The 20,929-nt window shown below is 39.4% G+C and overlaps 1 protein-coding gene across 1 annotated transcript in view; it reads right to left on the reverse strand.

Annotated features, from left to right (window-relative positions):
• Positions 1 to 8,010: 8,010 nt before the first annotated feature.
• The window catches only part of CNTN1 (contactin 1), an 88,158-nt gene continuing 75,239 nt past the window's right edge, over positions 8,011 to 20,929 (reverse strand). The window contains exons 21-22 of the mRNA XM_035895771.1: positions 20,288 to 20,444; positions 8,011 to 8,123 (exon numbers count right to left, since the gene is read on the reverse strand). Of these exons, the coding sequence (XP_035751664.1) occupies positions 8,011 to 8,123; positions 20,288 to 20,444 (270 nt within the window). The remainder of the gene's footprint in view (positions 8,124 to 20,287; positions 20,445 to 20,929) is intronic.

The raw sequence follows: 20,929 nt of genomic DNA on the forward strand, positions 1-20,929 counted from the left end.
CTGCCCCACCCCCGGGGCGGGCAGGCACAAGGGGAGCCGTACCTGGCTGTGAGGTGTTTGCTGGTCGGGCATCCGCCAGGCCAAACACAACAGGCAAGACCAGTGACCATGCTGCAGCCGCCTTCGATGCAAATTCCTGATTTAGAGCTCTACCTTCTACCCAGACTCTGATTTTCTTCAGTAAGACAGCTGTTGGGTTTGTCTGCCACTGCCCAGTAAGTTCGAAATCATTAACAGAGAACTGGCAGACAGAGACTCAAACCCTTCTGTCTCTTAGAGGCCAAGATAAAAATACAAAACAAACCCAACCAAAGCCGTGCTGATCTCCTCCTCCCCAGGCCTGAGCCCTGCTCCGACTGACTAGACTGCCTCCTAGGCGCAGGACACAAGGAACGCATTCTCTCATTGACTCTTCTTGTTTGCCACCTCTGAAGATAAATGAAACCAAGTTCTGCAGTACGACTGTCAGCTTCGCCGACTTCTTACATGCCACATTTTGCGCGTATAGGGCCTGAACGTGGCCCCTCAAAGGCAGGCAGTATCTTGGTCAGTTATACTTGATGTCACCCCTTGAAATTATTGTGATCACACAAAGGATTTAATCAGTAGGAAGTTTTTCTATTTCAGCCACATTTCTTTGGGATATATCTGCTGGAGTAGAAAACATTACCTGAAAAAAAAACCTCTGGTTAACTCTTGCTTCCAAAAATGCTGGGGAGGTCTCAGGAGACTCTCGGTCACTGACGTCAGGAAAATCTTTCTATCTGTATCGCCTATAATCAAAGCAAAACAGCCACCCTTATCCCACCGCGGCTCCTTAACCCCAGCAAACCTCACAAGAAGGCAGGGCAGGGACACACAGGGCCTGATCACCGTCACAGACGACCACATCACTCTTATGAAATTAGAAAGCTCCAATTCAAAAGACAGTTATTATATTTTGAGTAACATTAATACATTTATTTCATTGTAATTTACTTTTCATTCATAAAAAGGACAAAGCACGGTCCTGCTCTACTCATTTGGAAAAAAAAAAAAAGATAAAAAGTAACTAAAAAAACAGTTCAATATTCATCAGTATCAAATCATAGTAATATCAAGTTTCCTGAAATATAAAGAAACAACAAATATGTCTATCTATATAAACTTTAATTAAGAACCTTGCGTTTTTTAAAACAGATGATACATTAGTTAGTTTTTCTTGACAACAATTTGAAACTGAAGGTCCCGGTCAAATTTACACAATTATATGAAACAGAAAAATCTCCAACTCTCCCATCAGTATTTGAGACCTACCTCATCTGTGCTGCTGATTTAAAAAAAGAAGTGGCTTTCCTTCCCAGGTCATTTCCATGCAAAAACTGAACAGTTTTGCTTTTTACACCATGTATTAGAAAAGTAAAAGGCAATCATGCATTTGGCAAAAGATTTAGCTGTGGTTGTAGATTATATAAAAATGAGTCATACTGCAAAAGAACCAAACCAAATGAAACACAATAAACCACAATTTTTTTTTTTTGTACAGAAGGCTTAAAGCGTATTAGTTTCTTATGTATGAAGACAGCTCATTTCTCTCTCAAATAATTATACAATTTATGAAACTCAGTAGTGTTTGACACTTTGACATTCCTCTATAGGGAAGTTATCACTTTCACCTATTTAAAAAATTTTCATCTTGTAACAAATAGTTAAAATTAAACTAAAACAGTATTATTGATATTTCTTAATGAAGACTCTACACTTTTACATGTAAATATATAGTACAAAATTATACAAATAAAAGAAGGGGGTGTAAATTATTAATAGACCTATTCTTGCTTCATGTAAATATTATTATTACGGACCTCTACAGTATCAGTTCTAAAAAGATAAAATCTATTTCTAAGTAGCTAGCAAGGTTGTGCTAATAAAATATGATTCAAAGCTTATAATTCTTGAAGCATCAGACATTGCACTATTACTTGAGCCAGCTGATTCAATATCACTGTGTTTCTTCAACATTCACACTCCAACTAATTCCCAGCACACTGTGGAAAACGAAAGGAATGCGCATTTCTTTAACAACTTAAAAAAACCCCCAAACAAACCAACAAAAAAACCCAACACTGAAACACTCTAGACACAGTCAGAACAAAAACATTCTCTATCGCCAATAGAGTTCCCATTTTGCAAAGGCCATAGTAAACACTTAGATTCGACTAACAGTTGGGATCTGACTTTCATGTATTAACACACAGTTGGATCATTCGGTACTCTATCAAATAGGGAGACGGTCTCAGAACTTTAAAACTCTTATTTACAACACTATGAACATTAGAATAATATCAAGTTCTTGGAAAAGCATATAATTCTCCCAAATGTACACCTTCACTACAGGAAGGTAACACCTGGCATCTGCAGCATAAAAACGTAAATATAATAATTTTTTTTTACTGTGCTACTCTGTTTTTGCCATTTATTGTATATCTTTTTCTTTTTTTTATATTTTAAATCTTTTCACTTTAAAAAATAACATACGTTTCCTACCATTTCGTGGTCCACTTGGCTGATCTTAGAATGGACTCCATCTCCAAACTCCTAAGTGTTATATTGCTACCTTAATAATAATAATAATAATAATAGTAATAATACTAAATCAAAACCAATACATTACACCGCTTCCCTGAAAGCTGACATTTCACTCCTAAAATCAGCAACAATGACCATAACGGAATTTTTCAACAGAATTGTTTTAAGAAAAGAATACGGGAAATCTCGTTTCAGTGAAGTACAGGTAAATTCCTTTAAGCTGAGCGTGCTACACGTGCCTCGGGTGTTTTGAACATCTTTAAAATAAAAAAAATCCCTTGTCACTGATGTTTATTTCGAGTCCTTCAAATTCTATCCAATAGCCTCAAGAAATACAGCTCTAAAAAAATGAAATGTTTTTGCTTTGACTGTCTCTCTAGAACCCAGTAATCCCAATAAATGATGATGGGGCCATTCAAAAATATGCAGTACACAAAACATATAGGATAGTACAGACAGACGTAGTACTCTTACATTTATCACATACAATCAACATTTCAATCTCTATTATATTTCACAATTTGTTATTCAAGTTAAAGCACCTACGTATGGTGATTTTACTTTCACTGTACAGCCTATGTTATTGGGTTTTAACACTGTAACTTGCCCCATTGGACCGAATCATGCAACTGTCACAGATCAGCATAAGTGTTTTATAAGGCATATTGGAACAAGTTAAAAATATTTCTTAGCCTTTCAAAAGTTGATTTACTTCGTGAAGGAGTTCCTGGATGCCTCAGTCCTCTTAAAGTTCATAGGAAATCGGTAGGGAAATTTATTTTAAAGTGTAATTTATTTGGCTTAGGATGGTGCCACAGGAATCAAAAAGAGTCGTGGTCCTCATCTTCAAAGGGAGTCCTTTGTGTTAGGCGGAGGACAAGGTAAATCCAGCTACATTCAGAATCCCGAGCAGGCGAGGACACCCAGGGTAGGCACCACCAGGACCAGGAGCAGAGTGGGTACTCCGGCAGCGGCACCTGCGCACATCAAACAGATAACAACACCCTGTTGGTCTTACTTCAGTATTAATTGTGGTGGCGGGGAGCAACCCTGGATGTGAGCAAGAACGCGGGGTATGAAGGTTGGAAAACCAGCTGGCGTGCCTCAGCACAGCCCCTACCTGTAAAGATAACCTGAAACGCGTAAGGAGACTTGCTACAAGACAGCGGAGGACTCGCTCTTTTGTCCTGCAAGAGCTGTTTATGCAGCGTGTTTATAGAAGCAGCAAGGCCATTCAGAACACATGGGTGTATTTTGATTTGGCCGGTCCAACAAGCCAGGAGGTTATACCAGGAGGTAAAAGGTCAAAATAAATATTTAAACCTGTGAAAGCAAAATTAATGGGGTCTTTGAAATATGACGAAGCAAAGAGACACCTTGGGAAATGTTAATGTTCGTATGATCAGCAATAACCTGAGAGATGTCAAAGAGCCTGGTCCATTTGTTTACCTGCCAGATTACAAAGTCCAGATGGCTGACTTCTAGCAGTGTGGCATTTACACATTTACGTCTCTTAAAGTCACAAGGAGTCTTTCTTAAAGAAATGTTTTAAGACAGAAAACGTTAATTGACAGCTTACAAACTTTACATGACTTGCTCTGGCAAACAGGCTAGGAACTGCTATTACATTCAATGGCTTGTGTTGCCATGGTCCAGCTCCCTGTCAAGAAGCACCAATACGAGAAAATGACCCAGCCAAGCTGTTTCTGACTGGCAGCCTGCCTGTCAGCCTTGGAGATGGGCCAGAGGACCTGGAGAACGGTCTGTTCTTTCATCGCATTGGGCTCGTCTAGGTCAGGACAATAGCGTGTAGGTGGGCAGTGCAGGACCCAGCTTACGGCTCATCTTGCCATTGGACACAGGCTAAGGACAGAAGAGCTTGCAGCTGGTGGTGGTGGTCCTGAGGAGCTGCTGGAACCGACCCACTGGACGGCCCTCCAGCAAATGTTCTTCTGAGTGAGGAAAAAACAAACTGAAAAGGTAACATGCGAACCAAACAGCACAGATTTCAGCAGGTAGCCTTGTTTTAGCTAACAACAGGCACAGCACGACACATTTCCAGTATTTTCACTGAATTTAAAGTCCCAAAAGAGCATTGCAAGGATGCGTACATTTTTCCATAGGAAGCAGTATATCCACCTCAGTGAAAGAAAATTAAGGAAAATACTGAAAGATTGTTTTTTTAAGTATCCATAAACAGAGGAATTTTATGCTTAAATTGAACATGAATGTATGTTCAACTATATTGTCATACATAGCAACTTCATATTTTGGCAACTGAAAGGGGTATATTTATCTGTACTCTTTAGTGATTTATGAGACACATAAATCTTTTCTGTAGTCTTTATCCCTAAATATCAAAGTAGTGGTTCTTAATGAATGAATAATAGCCATAGGAAAAAAAAATATCCAGATTTCATATTTAAGAATCTCCAGGGAAAATGGATTCTGCCTTTGTCAGACCAGGATAATGCAGTTGGACAGAGACAACTAAAATCCTATTTTGAATGCTTCTAATGAAGTTAAATGATGAACAAGTACGAGGAAATTTTTATTTGCATGTAACTATTCTACAAAGAGAAAGGAATAATAATTTCCCCCTGAGATGTGCTCGCTGGCTCCAGAATTAATAGCAACTCACCCTGTTACAGCAGTTCCTTACAAGGTTTAGGCACTGCTGCAGAGATACTTATGACAGCTCTCCCCAGTGAAGCAAATCCTACCCTTAAACAGCACATTAACAGAACATTAAGAGGACAAATGCACATTAAATAGGTCATCTCTTCTTTTTTCTTGTTAGATTACTGACCCACATGTCAGGAACCATACTTCACTTGAAGCACCAGTCACCAGTGCATGACGGCCAGTACGCTCCTGCAGCTCGTGATTGGAAATTAATGTGAGCTTTGCCCGAGTACAGGCTACAAGATCTAATTCTGTGCAGTAATGCAATTGTGATCTGTCAGTTTTAACAACCTTTAAAAACTAGAGAAACGCCAGATAAAGACTTAATGAATGCATACAAACAAACATGTGGATGTAAATTAAAACAGAAGGATTATTAAGCTCCTTCTGAAGTCTGGCCAGGTATGAGCTGGATGTATTTAGCACCTAAAGATTCATTCTCTCCTCACTGTTATAATGTGTGATCTCTCCTCTCAACCGGCATCTTGCGTATCCAGTGCGCATGCAATTGCAAACCACAGTCATCAGAGTGAAGGCCAAAACTAAATCAGTATCACACGGCCTCACTACCACTCTAACACACCATGTGTGCACTTCATATCAAGAGTCCTCTTTTCTTTCAAATAAATGATACAACGCACGCCTTAGATTTTTTTTTTTTCCCAACAGCGCCAAGCAAAAAAAGTTGTGAAATCTTGCTATATTCCCATAGAGACCTTGCTACGGTCTGCTACAGAGTTCCCGTAGTTGATATTTTTAAGCCTAGGACTAAGGTATCTGCAGAAACATCGACTCAGAATGTAGCTTAAAACTGAATACTATTTGTAGAAGATGCATGCAGTTAGCCCGACTTTTTCCCTGCCTCCTGTTCTCAGCAGCCTTTCTCACAGGCGGTTGTTTACCTGAGGAAATGAAGAGAACATGGGTGAGTTTTTCTTCAGCAAGATCTTTACATATCACAGGAACTCCTGGTATTGTCCCACTAATCCACAGCTTTCGATTTGTATTTTAAATTCTGTGTTGCCATCTCAATCACATAAAATCTAGGAGTGAAATATCTTACACTTTCAAATAGAGATCCTGGATTTTACTGACATCTTGAACAGTAAGCAACATTTTTCCAATTATATTCAAAATAATGAAATCAATTTAATGCCTAAATGAAACAGGCATTAAAACAATTCAGACTTTGATATATTTCCCAAGACTTTGTAGCAATTTATTATTAAAAATACGTCATTATTTTCTTTAAATGTTACTTATCTTTAAGATATGACATTTTTGGCCCTTTTCCCAACACCAGTATCTTTTTATACTGGACTGTAAAATAAAAAAATCCAGAGGCCTGTTTAGAAATCTCACTTTCATCGGATCTGTGAACCAGGAAATTAGTTACTGGTCATCTGTGAAGCTGTCAGATGTGAATAACTTCTCTTTCTCAGTGGGAAAGTGTTCGCCCTGCCAACATACACAAGCTTCAAGCTATTCCTTGGCTAAACATGAGCTGATCCTGTCGTGGCAAAACTCTTTCTCAGCTTTTGTTGTCAGGAAAGATTGTTCAAGAATTAATTTGTATTAAATGACATCAGTTTTTTTGAGTTTCCAGGTACTGAACGTCGAGGGGGATGTCCACATGACTGCTCTAGTTTGAGGAGGAGCGGGTTTTTAAATGAGTATTTCAGCTGTCCCCTTTATTGGGGTTTATTTTGCGCTTGTGGGGCTGTCTTGGATACCCTGTGCAGGAGCAGATTAGAAGTAGTCCAAAGTAAAACCTGATCATACAGTGCGGAGCTGGATCCTCAATGCCACTGTTTCTACCTACAGATCCATTCCTCTCATGCTGCACAAATTTTTCAGACTGGCTACATGAATGATACAGCCACTGCAACACATTTTTCTTTACATGTTATTACACATTTAGTAAGAGTAAGGAAAAGAGAATTTTTACTTACCAGGACGGGTGTTTTATATAATTCATAAAGGATTTAAGTTTGTAGTGCAAATTTTGTAACTTGTTAAGAAATGCGTCTGCCTTTGTGTCTGCTTTGCAAAATCAATTCTTTTTTTCTGAAAGAACGGTCAAACTCCTACCCTCCTTTTCCTGTAAATAGTATTGTCCTTTTGGTCCAGGACCCAAGGCTTATCTTCCATCAGGACTGGCTTATTTTATAACTCTCCTTTTTATTTTAAGAAAGGCAAATGCAAAGCCTTCTCATATTCTTTTTCTCACCCACTTCTCTAGGAAAAAAATGAGCCACCTGAAAACAAAGGGATTTTTGCCTGCTCTGTTTGTTAGTTTCTTTTGCATCTATTAGCCTTCATTAGTATCTGTTCTTTGAGTGTTTTCATATTTACCCAGGTAGAACAGAAAAGCAGGAGGGGAGAAAATGTAATTTCTTCAGGTTAAACTAAACTGCATTAAAAAAGTGCATGGGTTTGTAGTTCTGTCAACTGGCTTTTAAAAAGAAATTCCACCTACCCATCTGGAAATATTGTTTTCATGGAAGACTACAGCAAAGGAAATGGATAGTATCAGCTGACATGATTTAAATCCTGCTATCCCTATTCATGGTAAATGGAAAATAACTGAACTAATTAGAATATGCTTATCTTGCATCACTGGCATCATTGCTAAGTCATGGGTCCAACTTTCCCTTGTCTAGGAATACCTTTGCTTGGGCACGAGGAAATTTTCCTTTTGCCTGTGCCATAAACCTTTCAAGAAAGGCGCTATGGAGTAATTCACAACCCAGTGAGTTACTGTTCAGCAGCAGAGTAGATGTATAGGATGGCAATAATGCTGTCTGTGCATCTGCCCATGCTTTGTGCCGTGTTAAAGTTCACTGTGCACCCGCGGAACAGCTTTAAACCTATTGTAAGAAAAAGAGAGAGAACTTTAAAAACGTATTTGAAGGGCTGCTTATGGTCTGGGTGGTTTATCCAGCCTATGATGTTAAGCCTGTCTTCTCCTACTTGAAAATCCACATGCCAGAGCCAAGTAAATGTTTTGTTTTGTTCTCGCAACGGCACCTGGCATGTTGGCGGTGTGGGCAGGCAGCTGCGGGGGCTTCTTTGCTGTCAACTCTGACCCTGCTACAGACCTGGTCTGCCAAAATGAAAAGATGCCTTGGACTCCAAGGAAAATGAGATAATTTTCAGTTGGTGGGCTACTACTTAACTATCAATAAATGTAAATCATTTCTCAGCTTCCTCTTCCCTTTCACATATATTACTGTTCATTACATATTCTTTTGCATGGAGAGTTAAGTAGAAGACCACAGGTAATATTTTTTAAATGTACTCTTTTAAAGCAGTATACTCAACCAAGAACAATCTATGGGGGTCCTTCCGTGACCCAGGCAACAGTTGCTGTTGTACTTCACACGCATTTTGTGAGTTTCAGGATCGCTCACACGACCTAAAGGCTTGTCGTATCTCTCAGCATCTGCCCTGTCTCTCCATTTGTGAGCCGTCGCTCCAGACGAACTGGCTCACCAGCAGCACCAGGAGTACTGCCAGGCCAGCCAGGCTGAATCATGTGCTCAGCTAGGACGAGGAGTTCACTGCTGGAAGCCGTCTGCTGAAGCAGCAGGAGGAGCTTGGAGGGAGTTTCGGTAGCTCACCCCTATGGAAAAGCTTATCCGCGATCACACCGATTATCTGGTGTGGCAAAACACTTGGCTGTGAATGTTCCCACATAAATGTACTCTGCATTGCCTCAGAAATGATGGTTGATAGCCATTCAAAGGAATTCAATCATCCTCTGAGAGTCATTGACAGGTTTTTCACCAAAAAAGGATAATTTTTCAGGAAAAAATGGGAGGTCAGAAGAGGACGTTTCATTGTAACCCTGAAAAGAAGAAAAAGGACAGTTCTTTGGCCAGCTGGCATGTCTGGGGATTTCTGAGTGATGAACCTGCTCCTCCTTGTTCAGGAAAATAGGGATTTGTGAATGTTTTTTACAAATAAATTCACCCCAAGTATACACCAGATGTGTCACTCCTTTTCACTGGTAAGTAGTCCACATTTAACCGCATGGCACAATGGGTGAACAGTAGAAACTCTTCAGGTGCAAACCGGTGGTGAATTAATTGGATAAATACTATAGTTTTGGAGTTTCTGTGTTCTTGGGAATAAATGTGGCACATATAAGTACTGAGGTACATTAAAACCCTGTCTTAAAAATCTTCATCTTTTAGCCTGGAAGCCTGGCTCACACATCGGAAGATGAAGAAGGATGCCTACAGCTTCTACAAGAGCTGAAGCGCCCAGTCTCGAGGGGCTGGCTGGCAGTGCTGGCTTCATGGCAGGGAAGGCCACCGTCCCTCCGCAGCACACGACGAGACTCGCACAGCACATACAGCACAGCGCAGGTCTCACGCTCATGAAACTGGCCACGTGCTCCACAGTCTTCACGTACAGGTAAGTCCCACCACCGTGCAGCCCTTGAGGAAGAGGGAAGCATAGGGCAGCCTTCCTCCCTCTGCTCCCCGAGCGCAGCAGCACAGCGAGCAGGGAGACAAACAGCGGGAACAGGACTCACCCAGGGCTGGGAGGCCACATGGCAAGCATGCAGCAGAATCAACTAGGGGACTGAGAAGCAGCAAAAGAAATAAGTTAGCCCAACAGGCCAGCTCAGCTTAAACTTGGCCTTGTTATTCAGCGAGGCAGAAAAAATCTTAAATCGGGCATGAACGTTACTGCAGAAAGGAAGAAAGCAAACAGCTGGCCTAGCATGTGCCTCCCCAGAGCAAAATAATGCAATTTTGACTGATATGGATATGCTTTGAATAACTGGGTACTGTTAAATGAGAAAGGTCAATACAGTTTTCCAAGGTAGTTGGGTAATGGGATCTCTGGTAAAGAAGACGGAGAGGAATAGGCAGGACAAAGCATCTTAGAGGGCTGCACAGGCTTCCTAAACTAGAGAAAAAGTACACTGGTTAATATGGAACCTTTACTGGGAATGCTCCAATTTTTCCAGTTCCAATCAAAGGTAAAACAAAAGGAGAAACAGAGGAAGGTAGAAACCAGCAAGAACACACAAAACACCAAGAGCAGGGGGGTAGTGTAGGAGTTGTTCCGAGTTTGATACATTTGTTGGCAGCTCCATTTGGCTTTCTAACAATTTTCAGATTGTGAGGATTTGCATGCAGAAAATGCTGTGATTAGTATCACATTCCCCTCCAGCTGAGCACATCATTTTACATTTTAGTGTCCTGATACAGAAGTACTAATAGCCATTGTAACTGAATGCAAGCGCTTCCTTTAATGACAGATAAAGCTTTTTGCCTCCATACTGGCAGAAAAAGATTTGAAACAACCCATCACTGGGTGCTATTATGGAAAATAATAACTTCAAAATTAATGAAATATTTGTTTTAGGGAGAGAGAAACAAAATCTTCTTATGTAGAGGTAAATGAGGGAAACATTTTTTTACAGATAATATCTAAATGAGCCAGCAGTGCCTAAACCCAGCTTTAAACAGCTGCTCGTCTGTTCAGATGAGTGACTGATGCTGCCACACTAAATTCTACATTTCACTTATTTCTGCTCTGCAGGATTAGAAAATAATGCTGTCACAGAATTTAAGCACAGAAAGGATCGTTATGTTTTTCAATATATAACCTATATCATCTAAATATTGCCTTACATACAATACCGTTTAAGTAGCCTTTTACTTAGTTTCTCCTGTACTGAACCCAGACAGATGGATTTTTCTAAAACACACCTTCTAAAATGGCTTGCAGCCTTGATTTAAAAACACCAGGAGTTGAAAACCAAAAAATCAAGCAGACTGTGATGCTTCTGGAGAAGAAATTTTCAGACTGATCTTCTGTTAGAATTTCTCTCCCAATGAAGTTCTTACTTCAGCCACTCTATAGCTAGAGCCACAAGCACCAGATTTGATACTCTGAAACATTCACATGAACTTAGATGAAGGATCCTTCTGACATTTCCTACGTTGACAGAAGTAATATTCCTCCTTCTCTTCCCACTGGCTTAATATAGTTGTGCTGAACAGGCACAGAAGACAGACCAGGTAGCACTCTTCCAACATCTAGTTGTAAGAACTCTGTTGTCAACTCTCCATCTATTGCTTCTATGAACAGGCTTTAGACATATGGTGAAAGTAAAATATATGCTATTAAATCTTTAAAGGCAAGAAAATTTTGACATTGAAGTCCTTCAAGTATTCTGAAAAAGTAATGGAGAATTTCAATATGTAATAAGATGTACTATTTAATATATCTATGTAAAGAAGGCAGAAATACACAGAAGCATTTCCTATATGATCACTGGCACTTAAAAGATATGTTTGAGTTAGCAAATACGTGATTTTATCTGATCTTTATATCTGTAGTAACAAATCATAGAATTGTTTAGGTTGGAAAAGACCTTTGAGATCATCAAGTCCAACTGTTAACCTAACCCTGCCATTGAAATAAATCTACTTATATATGAATACAAACCTGCCAAATAATCGCAGTACAAACTGTGCTCGTAATGAAACATTTGTCATTTAATGTACTGTCAGTAGATCCGAAGTTTGGAAGTGATACAGTTCTCAGGAGCACAAAACGCCTGGTTGTACCTGCTTGTAGCTCTGGGGCTGTCTGGTCTGATCTCCCACTCGGATCAGGACTGTCGCCAATGCTGGGTGTCGTCAGCTGCAGCCTTGCTGAGCTGGGTCACAGGAATCTATGATTCTATGATTCTAATCTCCAAAGATGAGGGTAACCTGCTCCAGTGCTGTGCTACCCTCTGGGTGAAATTTTTCCTAATGTCCAGCCTGAATCTCCCAAGTTGCAATTTCTGGCCGCTGCCCTGTATTATATCACCTGCCATTATCGAGACTATGGATTCATCGTCTTTGTTACCGCTCTTTATACAGTTCTGTACTTTTGTTAGATCACCCCTCTCCACCACACTAAACCCTGGTGTTTATGAAAGGAACGTGACTCTGTGATACTTCCCTAATACTAAAGAGCTGTGCGCCTTCCTTACTACCCATGAGTGTTTCTGAAGGCCCTTGGACTTCGCCACTGAAGTAACTGGAAAACTGTCACTGCCGCCTTTGTCAGAGAATCACGGGGTTTTGCTCTCTTAAGAAAGAGATTTCATCAAAAGGTGTGTTACAGCAGATGTCTAACCTAGAACTTCTGAATCACTCTCCTCACTAAGAAGAAAAGGCGTCTGGCTAGGTTAGGTGCATAAAACTGAGAGGCATGAGTAAGGCCTCCACTCCACGGCACCCATAAAAAGTAAGATAGATTGCTATCCGCTGAACTAAAAAATAATTTGAATAAATTTTGAATAAATTTGAATAATGCAGTTCCACAGCTTGCTACTGAAAATGAAAACAGGTAAGAATTGTCATGTCTAGAAAGTATTCCCTTCTTCATCCCTTCACCCCTGTGATCACATCTGCAATTCTGTCTACATTATTAAAGGAAAAAAAGTTAATGAGCTGAGTCTTCTAAAGATTACTTTAAATCACTGTAAACACTACTTGGTTGGCTTTGATTTCTCAAAGCAATTAAAAATACTGTATAAATATAGTTCAACAGTTAAATGTCCTACCAAGAGGTGAAAGCAGAATATGCATTTGTATTAAATTAAGTCATTATGTATCAAAGGATTACACTATTAAAGCAAAATACTAATCTTGGCGTTCACTCTAAGAGCTATGTGATTTTTTTCTGTGATATTCTTTTTCGCTATGTTGCTACATTTAAGCACAAAAGAGTTAAATAATTATCTTTTGGATTTTTTCCATCTTCCTCTAATGGTAGAGTACAATGAATATAAAATACCAAGCATTTTGTTTCATAACAGTGGAGTGTAGTGTTCCGATGTTGGTGTAATAAAAAATCTGAAAGTGCCTCTATGATATATCGCAACTGGATAAATTAATGGAGAAGAATAGTTCAGCCAAACTGAATTTGAGTGTCAGATCTTTAACTCATTGATGAATTGATGATACTACTGAAACAGAGGCAGTCAAAACCTTGCTTAAAAAAGGTATTTCTAACTGCACAGTGAACCAAAACTTATTTTTCTTCTTTTTAAACATTTTAGAAGTCAGGGATTGTTTGGGGGTAACATCCAAACTGCTGAAAACAGTAAAGAAAGTATTTAAGGGTTTCAGAAGAAGAACTAATCCTTTGTCCATCAACTCAATATTACCCAGGCATTTCGCAGTACACTTTTCTGAAGCTGGGAGTACAGGGTCAGCTTTAGTGAGTCAGACCAAAGGCCTGTCCAGCTCAGGATACTCTCTAGCTCAGGATCCGGCAGTGGTCTGTAACAGATGCAGTGGAAAGGAAAGAAAAAATCATGGCATGCAGAATATGACTTTCCTCTTACATTCTTTCCCATTTGTGTTGAAGTGGCTCCTGAGCTACTTTGTAGCTTCTGTTCAGTAGCTCCTGAGACATAGCCTGAGTACAGGACATAGTTTTAAATAAGGGCTGATAGACCAAGCCTCTATAACTTTGTCCTGCACAGCATCCTGTTGCGGGAAGTTTCACAATTTAATTTTCTGCCATGCAAAAGAGTATGACTTTGACAGCTTTCAGTCAGCTGCCTACTAATTTTACTGAGTACCTTCATTTTCATAACGTGAAGAAAAGTGAATAATCTTCTCCCGCTTACCTCTTCCTACCGTTCATGACTGCCTTACTAGCCATCCTTACTCTAGCTGAAGGCTCCTCGCCTCTCTCGCACACCTCACTCAGAATTCACTCCATAGCTGTGGTACCTTCACTGATTTTCTCTATACTTTTATAGTATCTTTCTTTAGTACCTTTTAGTATCTCCCACTATCTTTGGTATCTTTACTTTCTGAGATCCAAGAAGAAAATATGTTTTCCGTGACAGTCACAGCTTCCTATAGCATTCTTGCATGCTTGGGGATAGCCAGCAAAATCTCCAACACGTAACAAGTTAAAACACGTAAGCAGGTATATGAAGTTGCCATAGATTTCTTTTTTTGCTAATGTTTTAAAGGCACTGCAGAGTTCTCATGCCTTCATGTGACCGAGCAATAGCCCTCAGTGGGGATTTTGCAGGCAATTCCCAAGCTCACACAGACAGGCATGTAGCAACTCAGACTGAAGATGAAAGCAGGAGGAAGTTACATGGTCCTTTCCAAGACCGTGGCCACTTTTTCTGGTTTCTGATGTATAGCAATTATGGATTCCTGTCTTGTCAGTATTCTCTGATAATGAGTAACCTGCTCTTGTTTTGTGTGATATTGTTCTCTTAAACCTCTGTTGTGTTCTAAATCCAGGTACACACACATCCAATTTCTAGCTATAAAGCCTGTCAGCCACCATTGCACAGCTTAGTTATGAGCCTTATGGCTAAAAATGAAATTTTCTTGTATTCACTCTTCGTGTGTACCCATGCTTTTCCATATACATAAATGACAAAATAAGCAGCGTTGGGATTGTTATAGGATAATGCAGTCTAAGAAAGCGTAACTAGATACCAAAACTTATCTGCAGTCTGTCCTGCTGTTGAGTTCAAATGCAAGAAAAAGAGAAGAAACTGAAATTAAGGAGAATACGGCTTTTCAAGAAAATGCTTGTTCTAGCACTTAATATGTTGTAATGCATGGAATTGTCAAACCTTAGTTGTCAAAGCAAGGCTTGGAAGGAGGCAGTACCAATAAATCAGAACTCTGATGAAATGAAATGTGATGATGAAGGAAAATAAAGAAAAATACCAGAGAACCACGTATGTTGTTTAAGGCAGATTTATGTACCAGGCTAGAGGGCATTCTGTGTATCTTCTACTTAATTTTTGAGCCATGAGGCAACAGCCAAATGCATTGTGAAAATTACACTTCTTATAGAGGAGAGCTCTTTTGGAAATGTATTTTCAGTTTAGTAGAAGCTTTTTGTTACATTCTTGTCACAGATACATAATAAGTTCCAAGTTCAGAACTGTTTTCATCAGTATTCCTTATGATTTTTACCTGTGTTCTCCTCTTTTCTTACTACTACAACCATCTTTGCAACAGATAAACATTCTCAAATTGTGATCAAAAGATTTTGATTATACCACATAAAAAGTGAATGATCACCTGATTTACTTGGTACCAATATGTGCAATAAATATTAATGTCCCCTTTAAACAATAATAAAAAAAGAAATTAACACATAAAATAATTTAAATGTTTGTATGAGTTACTACGAGCAAAAATTTTGCATTTTTCTTTGAAAAAGTTATGCTTCAAAGTAAATACTTTTTCAGGATCCTAAAACATGCCTCTGGCAAATGGAATTCATATGTCCATATGTATGTGTGCAGTGAACACAGAGAAGCTGTAATTTAGTTCTCTTGCAATAAGCATATACAACACACAAATGATTCTTTGTCCATGTCACTATGCAAACTGAGACATTAACCTGATTTCATACTTGAAGGTGAAGGTGCATGGTATTTTCATTTTTTCACAATGTTTTCCTAAATCAGAAGTTACCCTCCCCTCTCCCCTACCCCGGATGAAATTTAAAAATTTGAGAGTTTGATTCTATTTTTCCTTACTCTGGCATAAATTAATTGCACTGAGGCCAGTGCAGTTACACAAGTGAGAAAAGAACGACGCACCATACAGTCTTAGTTCCTACTGATTGCAAGATTGCTTTGATTACATTAATATTAGCGTTATGACAAAGCACTGCAATGCAAAAAGCATGCAAGAGACAAAAAAAAAATAAAAATCTCAGCCTTTACCATATTTCAAGGAAAACAGATGAGCCTGTTATTATTAGCCACTGAAATGGACTCCTTTGGTTAAACAAGTAGTTCCAACCTTCTGCTGGTTGCTGTATGTCAAGAAAGAATTTTAAATTGTGTAGCTCATTAGTTTACTATAAGGGCTTGAAAAATATCCCCAACCCCCTAACTGTACAACAGGTACTGGACAATAAAATACAACAGTTCCTGACTGTATTTTACACTGATTACAGCTGTATGCTGAAAAGCAGCTCAGCATACGTACAGTGAGTGATTTTATGAGAAGCACTTGTATTTCAAGATGCTCACTAAAAAGTAACGCCTGTGAGGTGGCTGTGTTTGGTAAACTTCCTTTACATCAATCTCCGCTAAAACACTGTATCCTATAGGAAGCGGACTGGTTATGTGAGAGCAAAGTTGCTGCAGGACGTTTCCCTCCCTCTTCAGCATGTACCTGGGTTTTCTGTGAGAAGCAAGAGGACGAGGAAAATGTAAAAGACAGTTTTTCCCTTAGACCAGGGGTTGAGCTAGAAATAACATATATTTCTAGTTTCTTTTACATTTTACTTTCAAACGTAACTTTTGCTAGTTAAAAGTGCCCTGTTTTTAATACGTAAATTAAGACCTCAGGGCCAGTTAGGGTTCCTGAACTAGATGTTCTTGTACTTAAACCTAATTCAGACCTAATTCAGCAAGTGCTAAGAATAGCTCAGAGTGCACCTACAACAGGCTGACAGCATAGTAGCCTCGCACAGCAGCAGCAGCCACACAAATCAAGGAAATGGTTTTGGTTTGCAAAAGGGCGCAATTCGTATGCCTGAAATATAGGCCAAAAGATGTCTTCTGGTGTCCTGTCTGGCCTCCAGTTGCTGATCCAGAAGTCCTCAGGTCTCCTGCAGATCACATCATGCCTGCCAGCGTTGTGTGGATGTCCCTGGTAACCTGGGGCATCTCAAATGTTGCAGGCTTTGTTTAAGCTTCTGAATTACACCCTAGATGACAACTGATTATAATCATAGAACCATAGGATCATTAAGGTTGGAAAAGACCTCCAAGATCATGAAGTCCCACCATCAACCCAACACCACCATGACTACTAAACCATGTTGCAAAGTGCCACGTCTACACATTTTTTGAAGCTTAGACACCTAACAGGTAAATTCTGTAGATTACTTTGGATTTGATACCCAATGAACAACAGGAAAACAGCAATCTGGAAGACACATAGGTTTTCTAGACATTCCTGTCTCTTCAGCACAGCCTTCCAGTTTGCTTAAGATTTGGTCATTCCTGGTCAGCATCTAGGCTGTTTTGAAACCCTTCCCTAGTTACTTAATTCTCCCCATTTGCTTATGCTGGAAATTAATTTGGTTTGTGAACTCTGGAATCAGAAGCCTAAAGGTAATGGTCCTCTCTGAATCTGATAAGATGCCTTATGCTTTGCCTTAGCTATTGTTTAAATCTCTCTGTAAATATATAATTTCCATTTTGGCCAGTCGACCATCAGAACTCACATTCTTATCCAACTAGGTCTTCTCTTCTTTCCAAGTCTCTGAGAAAAAGAATCTTTTCTTAAAAGCTTCTCACCACTCTATCCCTCTTTTGGGGCAATTATTCTAAACCCTAATGCACTACTGGAAGATTTCCTTAAGACTAAAAATTAGCAGACATAATTTGCCATGTGTAGGTGTTAAAACTATACTTCTTCCTGCTCTTTGGAAAAAGCATGGTTTGAGCCCAGAAATAGCCTGAAATACTTGCCCAGTTCTCTATATACTGTGCATTCCAAAGGGATTATCCTGCCTTTTGACTCCTTTTCAATTTCCTAAACTGAGTCTAGGGAAGGCTGCCTTTATCTAGGCCACCAGAGGCACAGTCCCTCTCTGTCTAGCTGGGGTATGGTAGAAGTTGTGGCTGAAAACTTGGCTGCAGTGTGGAAGACAGAGCAGTACAAAACTCCAACCAGCATTTGTAGAGTGCTGACTCTCCCACTGGTGCTAACTCTGTACGGGCATGCTTGGGGCAGGCCTCTCTGGCCAGACTGATCAGCTTGGGCTCGATATTGTACTGACACGGTGGTTCTGTGTGCAGCCTATCTGCTGCTACCTAAAGGGTCTTCATCTGATGATAGATGATAATATGTGTATGATAGATACAAAGATGACCTAAGACATGTCCTAAAGATAGCAGTTGCTTCAACTTTTTTGCAACTCATAAAATATGTTAAAAGTGATTCACCCAGAGTATGATAATATAATACAGTGTATTACAGCTTTTGTAAAGTGGTTGACTTAGTATCCCAAGACATTCTCATAGAAAATTGTACACATAATTAACAAGAGTGCATGCTAAATGGATTAAGAATGCAGTCACTGGCAGATTTCAAAACAAAATTATTGAAGAATGGTCATTGACTTTCTAGTGTAATTCCACAGTTAACAGTAATAGACCAAACACAATCCAGTAATTTTCATCAAACCTGGGAGTAAACAGCTAAGCAACAGTGTACATGAAGCAAAAGGCAAAGAGGTAAAGAGTGATGACAACAACACATTCATACAGAAATCCAGATAGCATGGGAACTGAAGTCATTCAAACCAACGGTGCTTCGTCATAGCCACATGCAAAATTGCACAGTAAGTAAAAAAGAGATATGCCACACAGATCAGGATGGGACTCTGTATCCTGGAAAGCAAGGATTCCAGGAAGTATTTAGAGCTGGTGTTGGACAAACAAGATAAACACCATTTTATAGCCCAGTTTAAGGAAATAAATGGCTAATGAAAGCCTTTAATGAATAACGCTGGGAGCAGTAAGCGTAGGGAGGTGAGACTATCTCTGCAGACAGCAGAGTTGAAACCGTGCATATAGTTATAATGTCGATGGTCCTAAAGGAATTCTCAGAAGTTGGAGAGGTGAAGAGAAGAGCTGTCAAAAGTATTTAAGACCTTGAAGAAAATGTTATCATGGAGAAATTCAAGGTGCTCAGTCTGTTTAGCAATGTATATATACATTTCTTAATGCAGAGAACGTATCAGGCACACAAAGACTCTTTACTCTAGACAAAGGCTATAAAAGGAAACAATGGCCAGACCCTAAAACCAGATAAATATAGATTAAAAATTAGGCAAAGAAAACGTCAACAGCATGGGTGATTAATCATGAGAACAAAGCATCCAGCAAATGATGGGTCTGTCTCCTCCAGATTCTATTCGATCAAGACTGGAATAGATGCTTCATACAAACAAAAATGGTGATACCCATGAGTTCACACTAGGTGATATAAATTGTACGTATTATAGAAAACCAGCAGATTGGAGGTCCGGTCCTTTAGGGATGGGCAGCTTCTCTCACAGTGCACAGATAATATAGCATAGGCATTGCTTCTTTTAAAAGACACAATAACGATTGCACTGACTGTATGACAAGAATACTGTTGATGTTTAATCCTTACTATTCCCCAAATTAATTTTTAATTAAAAAGACAAGAATACAATGAAATTGTTTAAATCATAACCTTTCAAAGACACTGTCCAAGTCCTTGATATTTATCCATATGCTCTACTTCATACACTGTGCACTAAGGCACTACTTAGATTACAAAACTAACAAGAGAGAGATGTGCAGACCATGTCTGAGCTCATAGATAGAATCAACACTGAGCAGAAGTTGAAACAGCCTGATCCATGCAAGCTCCCTTCCCCTCTTTACCAATCATCCAGACCACTCTAAAGCTGAACATTTTGCATTTCTCATTGCTTATTCATGTATGTGTCACATTCCCTTGACTCTTGAAAAGTGGAACTCCCCTAGCAATCGGCCTCTGGACCACAGTGGACCACTTACTTTTCCCAGTTACTTTCTCTCCTCTTAGTGGCAGTTGACAAAGGAATAAGATACAGAGGCAACAGGTACTAGGAACTACAGGATTATTGCAAGCTGATGTCTTGAGCCTGAGGCCTGCACCATATAGTTATGCTTGTAGGACACTACTAAAAGTGGTAGCCTACCTGGGGGCACCAGTAGAAAAAGTCTGATTTTTGGAAGATTGGCAGCACTCCTGGGATTGAGCTGGACTGTTGCTGAAGTGTCCTGCATACACTACGAGTCTTCAGAAAGATTTTAAGATAAATCCTAATTGTCAACACTGTCACTGCTGAAAAACTACCTCTCCAATTTTGGATGGGAATGGTGTGCCCATCTCTGGATAGTGCGTAAGAGGAAAATATTTAGTCCAAGGTTTCCAAGGAGTGTGGGAAAGAAGAAAGGAAATTATGTGCTCACCTGAAATTTTTATTTGAGCTACTTCTCCATCTCCTCCTTCACTGTGTGCTCGGACCTCAACAACATATTCACCATCACTGGGGACTGGGACCTCTATTGTGTGCTTGCCAGTTGAAAACAACTTGCCTTCATGTTGACCATCTGGTCTATACAGTACCTAGGAAAGTCATAGTAAGTATAGTTATCGAAATGCTACATTTCCATGAAAACACAGTTACTTATATACAGTGTGTAAATTTAAAAGTATCAGGTTTTCATTTATATTTGAAGCATATATATATCAAAACTTAGTGGCAGATACTACTTTTTCCATTTTTATGTAGGGTGAATCTAGACAGGTTGTTTCCCCATTGTTTTTCTGTTTTAAAATGATGCCACCTTTTGAAAAATAATTTCAGCCCCTACATTCAAAATAAGTAATTAAATGATGGAGGATATTGATGCAGGGTGGCAAAGAGCATAAAATAAAAAATCTCAGAACTCGGCTGGGTCTTCCAACATCAGATTTATTACCATTTTCATAAATGAAACAATTATTAATTTTATTATTAACTCTCAGTGCTGTTAAACTATTGCATATTTGATGGTACATGTCTTGTGGGGCCTCTAGAAAAGAACTCCACTCTCTCTGGAATCACCTCT

Source organism: Egretta garzetta, unplaced genomic scaffold (assembly GCF_000687185.1).
Source record: "Egretta garzetta isolate BGI_Z169 unplaced genomic scaffold, ASM68718v1 scaffold656, whole genome shotgun sequence".
In the NCBI taxonomy this organism is placed as follows: domain Eukaryota; kingdom Metazoa; phylum Chordata; class Aves; order Pelecaniformes; family Ardeidae; genus Egretta; species Egretta garzetta.